Source organism: Aquarana catesbeiana, linkage group LG03, assembly GCF_042186555.1.
Source record: "Aquarana catesbeiana isolate 2022-GZ linkage group LG03, ASM4218655v1, whole genome shotgun sequence".
Classification (NCBI taxonomy): Eukaryota; Metazoa; Chordata; class Amphibia; order Anura; family Ranidae; genus Aquarana; species Aquarana catesbeiana.
This window is the reverse complement of record NC_133326.1, coordinates 131762938-131776628: the sequence shown is the minus strand read 5'-3', so window position 1 is coordinate 131776628 and position 13691 is coordinate 131762938. Positions and strand designations below refer to the sequence as shown.

The 13691-nt window shown below is 43.4% G+C and overlaps 1 protein-coding gene across 3 annotated transcripts in view; it reads right to left on the bottom strand.

The window, feature by feature from the left end:
* The window catches only part of TYMP (thymidine phosphorylase), a 65731-nt gene that overhangs the window by 17705 nt on the left and 34335 nt on the right, over positions 1–13691 (bottom strand). For all 3 annotated transcript variants that reach the window (XM_073619252.1, XM_073619254.1, XM_073619253.1), the window contains 3 exons: positions 9916–10118; positions 4705–4803; positions 3265–3394 (listed from right to left, as the gene is read on the bottom strand). In XM_073619252.1, coding sequence (XP_073475353.1) covers positions 3265–3394; positions 4705–4803; positions 9916–10118 — 432 coding nt within the window. The remainder of the gene's footprint in view (positions 1–3264; positions 3395–4704; positions 4804–9915; positions 10119–13691) is intronic.

Below are 13691 nucleotides of genomic sequence, written 5' to 3'. Positions count from 1 at the left end.
TGGCGCCCGTGCGCCCACAGTGCACGGGCCGCCACTGCTATAAATGCTGAGGTATGTTCCTGATACCTAATGAAAATAAAAAAAACTGAATAGGTATGTCAACAGGATGCAGCACACAACCAGTCTGAATACAAGACCTAAATACAAAATAAAACAAAAATAAGTGCCCAGCTCACAGGACATGAGAAGGAACAAAGGCAGACCGAATTATATAATACCGCTGCACCTGCTTTTTTATGATTATGTATGTAAAATGACGAGATCAGAAAAAGACATCTCATGAAATGACCATATGTCCTCAAAGGGTTTTTTTTTTTTTTTTTATAATTCATTAAGCCTGCACTACGGGGTAAACCTTTTATCTGGGGTTGTCTAAAAGATCTCCCTGTCTGGGACTTTACTCTGGTTGATTTCTACAAATCCATTTAAACTCCTGGAACAGTTTTAATGAACTATTAAAAAAACAAAACTGTACCTCTTGAGGTCATCTTTTCTTTGAAAATGGCAGCTGATGTCCTCTTTGGTAGCAGGAAGATTACTGGTGGTACCTGAATCCTAAAGGCCTTCTGAGAAATGATGAACTAACCACAGGACATTTTATGGGATGCCTTTTTCTTTTCTCATCATTTTACATCCAAAATCATAAAAGAGCAGGTACAGTGCCTTGAAAAAGTATTCATACCTCTTGAAATTTTCCATATTTTGTCATGTTACAACCAAAAATGTAACTGTATTTTATTGGGATTTTTTGTGATAGACCAACACAAAGTGGTACATAATTGTGAAGTGGAAGGAAAATGATAAACAGTTTTCCAAATGTTTTACAAATAAATATGTGAAAAGTATGGGGGGCATTTGTATTCAGCCCCCCTGAGTCAATACTTGGTAGAACCACCTTTTGCTGCAATTACAGCTGCAAGTATTTTTGGGTATGTCTCTACCAGCTTTGCACATCTAGAGAGTGACATCTTTGCCCATCCTTCTTTGCAAAATAGCTCAAGCTATGTCAGATTGGATAGAGAGCGTCTGTGAAAAGCAATTTTCAAGTCATGCCACAGATTCTCAATTGGATTTAGGTCTGGACTTTGACTGGGCCATTCTAACACATTAATATGCTTTGATCTAAACCATTCTATTGTAGCTCTGGCTGTATGTTGAAGGTCGTTGTCCTGCTGGAAGGGGAACCTCCGCCCCAGTCTCAAGATTTTTGCCCTGATTTTCTACTACTCTACTAAGATTGCCCTGTATTTGGGTCCATCCATCTTCCCATCAACTCTGACCAGCTTCCTTGTCCCTGCTGAAGAAAAGCATCTCCACAACACGATGCTACCGCAACCATGTTTCATATTGGGGATGGTGTGTTCAGGGTGATGTGCAGTGTTAGTTTTCTGCCACACATAGCGCTTTGCCTTCAGGCCAAAAAGTTAAATTTTGGTCTCATCTGACCAGAGCACCCTCTTCCACACGTTTGCTGTGTCCCCCACATGAATTCTCTCAAACTGGAAATGGGACTTCTTATGGCTTTCTTTCAACAATGGCTTTCTTCTTGTCACTCTTTCATAAAGACCAGATTTGTGGAGTGCACGACTAATAGTTGTCCTGTGGACAGATTCTCTTACCTGAGCTGTGGATCTCTGCAGCTCCTCCAGAGTTACCATGGGCCTCTTGGCTGCTTCTCTGATTAATGCTCTCCTTGCCTGGCCTGTCAGTTTAGGTGGACGGCCATGTCTTGGTAGGTTTGCAGTTTTGCCATACTCTTTCCATTTTTGGATGATGGATTGAACAGTGCTCAGTGAGATGTTTAAAACTTGGGATATTTTTTCATAACCTAACCCTGCTTTAAACTTCTCCAAAACTTTATTCCTGACCTGTCTGGTGTGTTCCTTGGCCTTCATGATGCTGTTTGTTCACTAAGATTCTCTAACAAACCTCTGAGGGCTTCACAGAACAGTTGTATTTATACTGAGATTAAATTACATACAGGTGGACTCTATTTACTAATTAGGTGACTTCTGAAGGCAATTGGTTCCAGTAGATTTTAGTTAGGGGTATCAGAGTCAGGGGGCTGAACACAAATGCACGCTACACTTTTCACATATTTATTTGGAAAAAAATTTGAAAACCATTTATCATTTTCCTTCCACTTTACAATTATGTGCCACTTTGTGTTGGTCTATCACATAAAATCCCAACAAAATACATTTACGTTTTTGGTTGTAACATAACAAAATGTGGAAAATTGTAAGGGGCATGAATACTTTTTCAAGGCACTGTAAGTGTTATTACACAATGTGTTCTGCCTTTGCTCCACCTTATGTCCTCTGAGGTTACCAGTGGCTCCTTTTGTGAGCGGCGAGCTGACTATGCTGCACTGAAATCCCAAGAAGCTTTGTCAGCTCTCCATGATTTTTATCACTCATTGCTCCCCTCCTATACCAGCTGCCTGCCTTTATTTTTTTCAGGGCAGCAGTGGAGGCGTTTTCAGCCCACTACTGGATGTTGGGAACTCATTGCATTTTGGGCAGGATTACCAAGTATTTTTCAGTATTTACATTAAACGAGAAATTGTGCAGGTATTAGAGAGCTGTGCTGAATTTTTTTCAGATGTTGTTTATACATATACTTTCATTTTGAAAAAAAGGAAAAGGTACGTGTTTGGAAAATGTCTTTGTTTTCTACACAATACTTAGAGATAGCTGTTTTAGCAAAGCTGAGCCTATAGGTTTTCTTTATCATAATTTATATAAAGAGAAATTCACTCCCCTTTAAGTTTTTTTTTCTTCCCGATACCCTGACCACTAGGTTGTTCTTAAAAAAAATCACGGGCCCAGCAAATCCAGCATCTTCTGATGGATCCTGACACTCAGTGCATTCCAGGTCCCACACTGCCATCTTTTCCTCCCATGTCATCAGGAGGTTGGCTTGCTGATTCTTGTGACTGCCTTCTTGATGATGTGCCCCTGCACTATCGCAGCGTGCCCAAGACTGCCCCAAAAGCCTCCTGGGATGAATGACGTGAGTATCCAAGCATGCTTTGGGAAGTACAGGGATGTCATTCTAGCTTAGACAAGAAAGCTGGAAGCACAGGGCCTGGTCCCCCAAAAAAAGTATTTTGAGATTTCTTTTTCAATGTCCTTTTATTGGGAAGGGGTATGTAGAGTTCTTAAAGAGCGAGAGGGTCCGTTTTAATAGTGCACTTTGTGCATATTTTATTAAACATCATTAGTAGACAAAAAGCTAACATTTGGTGTATGTTGCCGCTACCTGTTATCAGAGGCAAACTGTCCACTGTCGCTGTAACATCCCGCATCTCATAGAGTATCTTATCAGCTGGGACAAGATTTGCAGACTGCCCAACAATACAACAGCCAACAGAATGAAGGATTTCTAACATCTGCAAATATAATAGAAAGATTTACTGATAGATATAATAAACCAAACTACATTACAGTACTCAGTTTAAAGTGGTTGTAAACCCCAGGCATGAAATATGAACAAAGCACATCCCTCTATAGTGTGTACTTGTCTTAAATAAGAGCACTATGTGTCATTTCTGTCCGCTGCTTTATTCCTCTGCTATCGCCATTAATCACTTCCGACAAGTTTTCCTGACACCAAGAGAAAAAAGTGACAGGGGAGGGATCTCCAGCTGATTGACAGCCTTAACTGTGTTTCTGTGTGTTGTGTGAAGGGGGTCTGTCTCTTCCCTCTAATCAGCTCTCATAGCTTGCCTCACTCCCCCCCCCCCCCTGTTTTATGACAGCTCAGACAAGCTTTAAAAAATGTTGGGCTTTGAAGGGATGTAGAGAAGGGAAGACAAGCAGATAAACAAGTACAACTTATGTAGGAGGATTTGTTTCATCTCTGTGTATCACCTGAGGCCGGTCACTTCACTGGGTATATGAGAGGGTTTACACTTTAATTTGTAGATAAAAACCACACTTTTTTTATCTTGTTTTTAACAGTGTATTAAAGTGGTGTTCCACCCCAAAAAATAAATAAATCCATGAATGTGCCTAAAAAAAAAAAAAAAAACATTTGGAAATTTTTTTTTTTTTACTCACCTCTAAATGGCTGTTGCTAGGGGGTCCCTCGTAGTCTGCCTCCTTCAGTGATTGGGCTCTTCACGTCACTTCCCCCTCGGCGCAGGAAGGGCTCAGCTCTGCCCCCTCCCTCTTGTCAATCATCTGGGACACGTGACAGGTCCGGCCAATCACGGCGCACGGCACCGCTCGCACATGCGCAGTGGGTGCAGCCGGGCGCCCACAGTCACAATGCCGGTGCCGCTGAACGGAGGGGGAGACGAGCTGGGCTTCGTTCCCCGCATCGCTGGACCCTGGGTCAGGTAAGTGTCCGATTAGTAAAAGTCAGCAGCTGCAGTATTTGTAGCTGCTGACTTTTATTTATTTATTTTTTTTTTTAATTTATCCTTTAAAGGCACTTGTTCAAAGATCTGTGGCATGGTGTCTTATATGCAAAAAAATAAAAAAAACGAAGCAATGGACCAGGTAATTTGTGAGCACAAAAGCACATTTTTTATTTTATTTTTTATTACTTTTTAACTGTTGTGTAGTTAAATACTAGGTTAGCATTAGAGGTGTATTTTACAGGTGCTTTTGAATTTCAATCAATCTTTGACTGCTCAAAACAATAAAATGATATTATTTATTATGTCTGTTCGTACATTGTATTTACTGTACATACCTGCTCAGGGCTCTGCTTGGAGCTAAACCCTGGAACTGATTCCAACTTATCCAGAGTGCCACCTGTATGTCCCAGTCCTCGTCCACTGATCATAGGAACCTTTCATAAAAAGAATACAAACATTGGAATGCGTTTTGCATAACCTAAGATATAGTTGCTAACTCAGAGATGGATAACCAAGGTTCCCAGAGTTTACAAAATTAGTTTGGGGTACCCCTATTTTAAAAAATTTAACTTTTCTTTGGAAGAATAGAGTTAAAGCAGTATTAAACCCCAAAGCAAACATTTATTATATTGCAGCTTACCAATTCTTAGATGTGATGTCTACATTCGTTTTCTTTTTTAGGCTTTCTATCTTTGATTTTTATCTGGTGTTCTGCCCAGTAAGTCTGTTGTTTTTTTAAAGAACAACCTCTCTTCCAGATGTATTAAACTACACGGATGAGACAAACCTTTTAATACTGGCAGGGGTGCTTAAAATGATAAGTTTTATCTATTTATGCAAAACCTTTATCCCAAAAGTAATAAAAAAAAACTGTTGCTGAAACTGCTTATAAAGTATTAGCTGGAGTTCAGTTTTAATTTGATAGTGTATTTAAATCTGCTACTCCATCTAACACGTTCCTCTCCCCAGATGAACCCCTTCGCGTGCAAGGGTAAAGCAAATCTTAATGCCAAAGCACAATTTTGCAACTTTGACATGTGTATAATTCCCCATTCAGGTGGATTATACTGCGCTTTTTTTAGGACAAATTGGGCTTTCATTTGGTGGTAAATGATAATGGATAGCTCCTAATTTTCTTTTTATTAATAAAGGAAAACTGGCCAAAAATAGTAAGAAAATATCATTTTTCCTGTCCAAAAATAAATACTGACCCTGACCTTTGACCCTAACCTTGGCCTTTGACCCTGACCCAAACAATAACCCTGGCACTGACCTAGATCAAACCCTTATCTGGGTATTTTTTAATATTATTAAAAAAATTTTTTTTTACACACATTTTTTTTCTCTGCAAGGAGATACAATGTATCTCTGTCCTCTATTCACAGAGAGAGAAAACATGGGGGCAAGCTTCACACTGACTGATCACTGTGATAGCCAATCAGAGGCTATCACAGCGATCAGGTGACCTGGAGTTGTGAGTCCTGGGTCCCAATTATTAGTACGGGGCCCGGGGCTCCCACTGAGACCCCGGTCTTAATGCTGGGAGATATGCAAATATGCGGCCCCATGGAAAAAAAAACCCAGTCCAGTGGGGCCACATATTTGCATACACTTGGCATGAAGGGGATTAAGAATGCTGCTGTCCATGCCATACTTACGTATGGTTCATATCTACACATTTATGCATACAATATTTTTGCATTCATATGATGCTTTTTCATATGCTTCTCTGCATACTCCTTTATATTGCTACACTTTTTATTAGCTATTCTCTAATGCCCCGTACACACGGTCGGATTTTCCGATGGAAAATGTGTGATAGGACCTTGTTGTCGGAAAATCCGACCGTGTGTGGGCTCCATCACACATTTTCCATCGGAATTTCCGACACACAAAGTTTGGGAGCAGGTTATAAAATTTTCCGACAACAAAATCCGTTGTCGGAAATTCCGATCATGTGTACACAAATCCGACGCACAAAGTGACACGCATGCTCAGAATAAATAAAGAGATGAAAGCTATTGGCTACTGCCCCGTTTATAGTCCCGATGTACGTGTTTTACGTCACCGCGTTCAGAACGATCGGATTTTCCGACAACTTTGTGTGACCGTGTGTATGCAAGACAAGTTTGAGCCAACATCCGTCTGAAAAAATCCATGGATTTTGTTGTCGGAATGTCCGATCAATGTCCGACCGTGTGTACAGGGCATTAGTCAAACAATTAATCCAATTTGATTAACACACTATAATGATATACACACAGATCCCAGCCTGGTCTGATCGGGCATTGATTGGCCTACATATGTGCTATCTAGTGGTTGCCACCTTGCTAACTGGCATCCAGCTATAGGCAGAGGAGATCTTATGTGGGTGAGCGACAATGAAATAGCATGGCAGCTGATATTGTCATTTACTATGTTGTGTAATGATTGTAGTGTATCTAATTATGTTTTGTTCTATGCAGCACTACATCTTCTGTCTTTGAATATATCCCCTGAGGGATATAATTTCTAGTTGTTTCTATATACACCTGCTGCCGTCTGTTTTTTAAAAAGTCCCCCTGGAGGACAGATAATCTGCAGGAGGAATTTGGTCTCTGTTCTGTGTAACATCTGACCTAGACTTCTTTGATTCTGACTTTATCTGTCCCTATACTAGTCCTTTTCTTGAGAATGCTTGAGAGTAAAGCATTCAAGCTGTTGCGTTTTTTTACAAAAAAAAAAAAACGAAACCCACTAGTTCTGGGTTTTTTTCCAGCCAGAAAATGCCCTAGCCAAAAAATGTTGATAACAGCCTATGTGTGCATGGACACAAAGAATAGCATGTTGGGGAGTTTACTGGCTGCAGAAAAAGATGCCAGAAACCAAAAACAGCAGCTGGAAAAACATCCCGTGTGCATGAGGCCTTAAATGACAAGTGTTATGCAGATGCTAATTTTTATTTATCTGCTAAAATATATCATATACATCATATTTAAAAAAAAATTTACACAATTTACACACATTTTCAGAATTAGCCTTATTTGGAAATCAGTAAAGACCTTTATGGCAATAGGAAAAACTGCAAGTTTACATGGAGTCACTGAGATGCAAATTTTTTTTTTTCTAAACTGATTAGAAATTCATGCTTCTATTTTAATGGGCATTTTGGTTTTTGCAAGAATAAACAGTAGTTGGTGCCTTATCAGTTTCTTGCATCATTTCACAATGTATTTAAACAGCAGAACGTGTTAGCTTGAACAGGTCAAGGTATAAACTGAACTTTAAACCATGTTTGCTTTTCCTTTTGCTATGCCATACAGGTGCTATCAGCAGCTTCCTAGAATCAGTCAATTCTGTATATGTATCGCCAGCTGTATTTTTGGAAGCCGGGAAATGCCCTTTGTATGCTTCTAGACCAGGGGTACTGAATTAAAATTCACGGAGGTCCGGTTGGTAACATTTTCTTTCTGTAGAGGTCTGAATCTAAATTTTCTTCTATGACTCAGGTCTTTCACATTACAGCCCCCTTTACATTAGTGTCCTCAGTCCCCCCTTTCCCATCACAGCCCCCATTACATCACAACCCTCTTTCACATCAGAGCCCCTCACATCACAGTCCCTCCTTAAATCACAGTCCCCCTTGCAATCACAACCCCCCACATCACAGCTACCCCCCTTGTGACATCACAGCCCCCTTTTAATCACAGCCTTCCTCCTCACATCATAGTCCCCTCTCAAATCACAGCCCTCCATATCACAGCTCCCCCTGCACATCACAGCCCCCCATATCACATCATAGCCCGTCCATCTCACAGCTCCTTCTATCACATCATAGCTACCCCTTCTCACACCACAGACCCCTATATCACAGCTCCCCCTTTCACATCACAGCTCCCCCTTCTTACATCACAACCCCCCACATCACAGCTCCTCTTTCCCACATCACAGCCCCCTTTTAATCACAGCCCTCCTCCTCACATCACAGTTCCCTCTCAAATCACAGCCCTCCATATCATAGCTCCCCCCGCACATCACAGCCCCCCATATCACATCATAGCCCCCCTCTCACATTATAGCCTGTCCATCTCACAGCTCCCTCTATCACATCACAGCTCCCCCTTCTCACACCACAGACCCCTATATCACAGCTCCCCTCTTTCACATCACAGCACCCCCTTCTCACATCACAACCCCCCACATCACAGCTCCCCCTTCTCACACCACAATCCCCCACATCACAGCTCCTCTTTCCCACATCACAGCCCCCCATATCACATCACAGCCCCCATATCACAGCCTCCCCTCTCACATCAAAGCCCCTCTCTCACATCGAAGCCCGCCCATCTCACAGCTCCCTCTTCTCACAGCACAGCCCCCTATATCACAGCTCCCCCCTTTTACATCACAGCTCCCCCTTCTCACATCACAACCCCCCCACATCACAGCTCCCCTTTCTCACATCACAGCCCCCCTCTCACATCACAGCCCACCCATCTCACAGCTCCCACTCTCACATAACTCCCCCCTTTTTCATCACAGCTCCCTCATCTCACATCACAACCCTCCACATCACAGCTCCCCTTTCTCACATCACAGCCCCCCATATCACATCACAGCCCCCATATCACAGCTCCCTCTCTCGCATCACAGCTCCACCATATTCCAGCTCCCCCTTCTCACCTCACAGCCTCCCATTTCACAGCTTCCCCTTCTCACTTCACAGCCTCCCCATATCACAGCTTCCCCCTCCGATATCCCAACCCTCCCCCATAATCTTTACCCTACCGTAACTCAGCATTGTGGAGCGCAGGAGGAATGGCAGGGTGGACTCCTCTTCTGAATGTCCTGCCGCTGAACTTACTGCTGGGAAGAGGGCGGAAGGGTACGAAAGGTCTGCACTGAGGGCGGGAGCTACCCAAATCTTTTTGTTAAAAAGCTTGTTAATATAAAAGATTGGGCAGCTGCTGCTTCCCCTGTAGACCTTCTGTGCCTCCCATTCTCCTCTCTGCTGTGAGTTTGGCGACAGCAGCAGGCGAGTGCATTCAGTAGAGAAGTCCATCCTGCTATTGCTCCCACCCTCCTCCCTGCTGTGATCTCAACAGCAGTGGCGGCAGGCAAATGCTTACAGAAGAGGAGTCCACGCTGCCATTCCTCCCGCCCTCTACAATGTTGTGATTTTTACCAGCTGCAGCAGCGGGAGGAGAGGAGTCCACTCAAGTGGTGCGACCACAGTCTGGACAGGACTGCCACTTGGTCCATGCCTGGACCGTGGTCCGCCATTTAGTGACGCCTGTAGTAGACGCTTAACTGTCGTAAAGGCAATCTAAAGAATGCTTTGCTCCTGTCATCAGATATGATTTATTCTGCACATACAGTATATTGAATTTTTTTTATTTTTTAGCAGCTCTGAATAATTTGGAATTGAAACTTAGTTGTATGGTTACATATATGGTTTATTTGTGCTTTATAAATGATCATATAACATAATGACATAGTGATTAAGTAATAACAGTGAATATTATTATAATTATGCAGGTTGAATGTGTTTCTCTATATGCCAATACCTTGCATCCACAGGCAGCAAGTGCTGGTGCCAGAGGCAGGCTTACTTTGTCTCCAACCCCTCCTGTAGAATGCTTGTCCACCAACAACCCACGCCATTCCTCTGGCCATGTCAGCACACATCCTGAAGCTACCATTTCCTTGGTCAGGGACATGGTCTCTTCTGGGTTCATTCCACGCAGCCAGATTGCCATAAGGAGTGCACCTAATGGTAAAAATATGCAATCTACTTTATACTGCATATAATATTAAAGTCATTGCACAGTTAGTTAGCTAAGTCTCCTTAAAGTTATTGTAAACCCTTTTTTAAAATTAAAATAATGGTACTGCACAGAGCAGCCTTTATCCTCATCTTTTGGAGTTCCACACCAGTGCTCTTCACTCCTCCTCTCCTGCGTGTTCCCCTATAGCCAGCCATGTGCTATGGGGGCACACGTGTGAGCATGCTCCCGAGTCGGGCTGTGTGCATCCATAGACACACACAGCATGGCTCAGCCATGCCCCTCGCTACCTCCTCACAGGATTTGCCTGACAGCAGCAGAAGCCAATGGTTCTACCACCAAGAACTGAGCGATAACATGACCACTGATTGCTCAGTTCTTGGTCTGCTCAGAGCAGAGAGCAGTGACTGTCAGTCAACACTCTCTACTCTGCTCCTCTAGTGCTTACTGGAACGATGGCCTGGAGAGGCAGTGGGCACAGCTGGCTTCGGCTCTCCAGTGGCATCACTAGGGCTGGTGTCACCTGGTGCGGTAAAACATGGTGTCACCCCCCTCTCCAATAATTTTTTTCCCATATAACACAGCATATAATGGCAATAGTAGTGCCGCAGTGAAAGTAAATTCCCATCTCCATCCTGCATTACTGGCCAAGGCAGTGACATTTTAACCCATCAACCCCCCATCTGCATTTGTGGTCACACAGCGAAAGTTAACCCACCTCCCCCCAGCCTTGGTGGTCATAGGGGGGTTACATTTAAAAGCCATTCAATCCTAGCCTCCTCCACTGCCCAATTGTTGATTACTTACCTGATCAGAGGTTCCCGCGCTGCTCTCTCTCCCTCCATGCCGGGACTTTTCTCCTCCCACAGTACAGTGTTCATTTCATTGCTGGGTGCTGGAATGAAGAGAGTGTTCCAGTGCCCAGCATCTAGCGCCTTGAGGCGATTCAGTACGCATTTGCAGCGCTTTACAAATCATTCATTCATGATCGGCATGTTCTGGGCACAAGGGACATTGCTAGACATGACTGTTGCTGTCCCCATGGCTTGGATCCCAGGACATAGCTGCGGGAAAGCTGGCACAGTGGCAAGTAAGCTCTCTCACTACACTGAACCCCCTGACCCCCTCTTTTCTACATCCCTGTACTTGATGGTGTCACCTCTCTGAAGGTCCACACCCCCAAAGCTTCGCCACTGTGGCTCTTAGTGCATGGCTGAGAGACAGAGACAACTGTCAATCAGGTAGCTAGGTAAATCCTAACAATATGGTTGGGATCCTTCCAGAGGCTGGAGAGACTCTGCCACATCAGCTCACAAGAAAAGAATGGGCAAAAAAGCTTTGGCCTCACTCCTTTTTTAAATGTACAGTACAGTTGTCCTTTAGTGTAAACTGGTGTAAAACCTCTGCAGTGTATTTTGATATTTATGGACAATCATAACATAAATTGAGTATTGGTGTATTCAAAACCTATAGCCATGTTTGTTTTTGAGATAGTCATTCTTTCAATCCTCCTTTCATTTTTTCATAATTTTAATAAATATACTGTATGTGTGCACTGTAACATTAAAGCTGAACTCCAGGCAAATAACTAAATACACAGCTGATATACATACAGTATATATGAACAGTTTTACCTGCCAAAAGATTTGTAATTGTGTTCAACGAGTCTTGTGATTCAGACATCTCAGCTAGACACCACAACCAGATAGACGTCTTTGATTTCTGTACCACAGTTCAAGGACAAGTATAGAGATGTGCACAACCAGTGGTGTAGTATGGGGGGTGCAGGGGACCGTGGCCCCGGGCGCAATATCTAGAGGGGCGCAGAAGTCCTGACTCCTACCATTCCGATTTCCGACTCGGGACTCCAGGACCGGGAGTACCAAGCGTGCCACTGTCTGCGCCCTGCCTCTGCCGGTCTCCATGTTTTCGTGCTAGTGCTGCCAGAGTTTCCCCAGCTGTCCGGCCTCAGCAATAGACACTCTCTGTGATTGGCTGCACTCAGTCATGTGTAGACGCGGCGGCAGGCAGAGCTGGCTTTGGCGGGTTATTGGGGCTTCCTCCCGCCTCGCTGTCCATGTCTCATCGCTGGCTGTGCCTGGGCGGGCTTCCACCACACTCCGCAATCCACATATGGGAGACAAGAAGAGCCCAGGTGAGTGGTGGCTGTGTATTGCCGTGCCGGGGCCGGGCTGGCTGGAGACCAGCAGGCTCAGCAGTGACCGGGAAACGGATCAGGTAGGATGGGGATGGCCAGGGTGACACGTTCTCTGCCAGGCTGAAATGAGATCATTGAGGAAGTTTATCTGAAGTGCCGCTCTTCTATCACTTCTGGGAAACCTCACATCCTGGAAGGGGGACACATTCCCACAGACTTGGAAATCATAATTGCCAACATGTACCCAGAGCTTTCTGTCTGCTCTGTGCTTCATACATGGGGGGGGTGGTGGTCATTGTATAGATAGTACATGGGATGATGGGGGAGCAGTATGTGTGTGTGTGTATGTGTGTGTGTATATATATATATATATATATATATATATATATATATATATATATATATACAGTTGTGCTCATAAGTTTACATATCCTGGCATATCCTGACCTCAATATCATTGAGCCACTCTGGGGAGATCTCAAACGTGCAGTTCATGCAAGACAGCCCAAGAATTTACAGGAACTGGAGGCTTTTTGCCAAGAAGAATGGGCAGCCTTACCATCTGAGAAGATAAAGAGCCTCATCCACAAATACCACAAAAGACTTCAAGCTGTCATTGATGTTAAAGGGGTCAATACACGGTATTAAGAACTGGGGTATGTAAACTTTTGATCAGGGTCATTTGGGTAGTTTCTGTTGCCATTATGATTTAAAAAGAGTAAACAAAGTTGATTGATTATAAATGGCTTCAGCCAAATGCTAACCATGAGTGAAAGAAACGTTTTTGTGTTATCATTCATATTCTTTGAAAAATGGCCAAGAAATCATAAATTCTGCCAGGGTATGTAAACTTATGAGTACAACTGTAAGCAAGAGGCACCACTAACCAAACACTGCCATGAAGACCAAGGAACGCTCTAAATAAGAGACAATGCTGTTGAGAAGTACAAGTCAGGGTTAGGTTATAAAAAAATATCCAAATCTTTGATGATCCCTAGGAGCAGAATCAAATCTATCATAACCAAATGGAAAGAACACGTCACAACAGCAAACCTGCCAAGAGATGGCCACAGACCAAAACTCACGGACCGGCAAGGAGGACATTAATCAGAGAGGCAGCACAGAGACCTAAGGTAACCCTGGAGGAGCTGCAGAGTTCCACAGCCGAGACTGGAGTATCTGTACATAGGATGACAATAAGCCGTATGCTCCATAGAGTTGGGCTTTATGGCAGAGTGGCCAGAAGAAAGCCATTACTTTCAGAAAAAAAAAAAAAATGCCACGTTTTGAGTTTGCGAAAAGGCATGTGGGAGACTCTCAAAATGTATGGAGGAAGGTGCTCTGATGAGACTAAAATTTAACTTTTTGGCCATCAAAGAAAACGCTATATCTGGCGCAA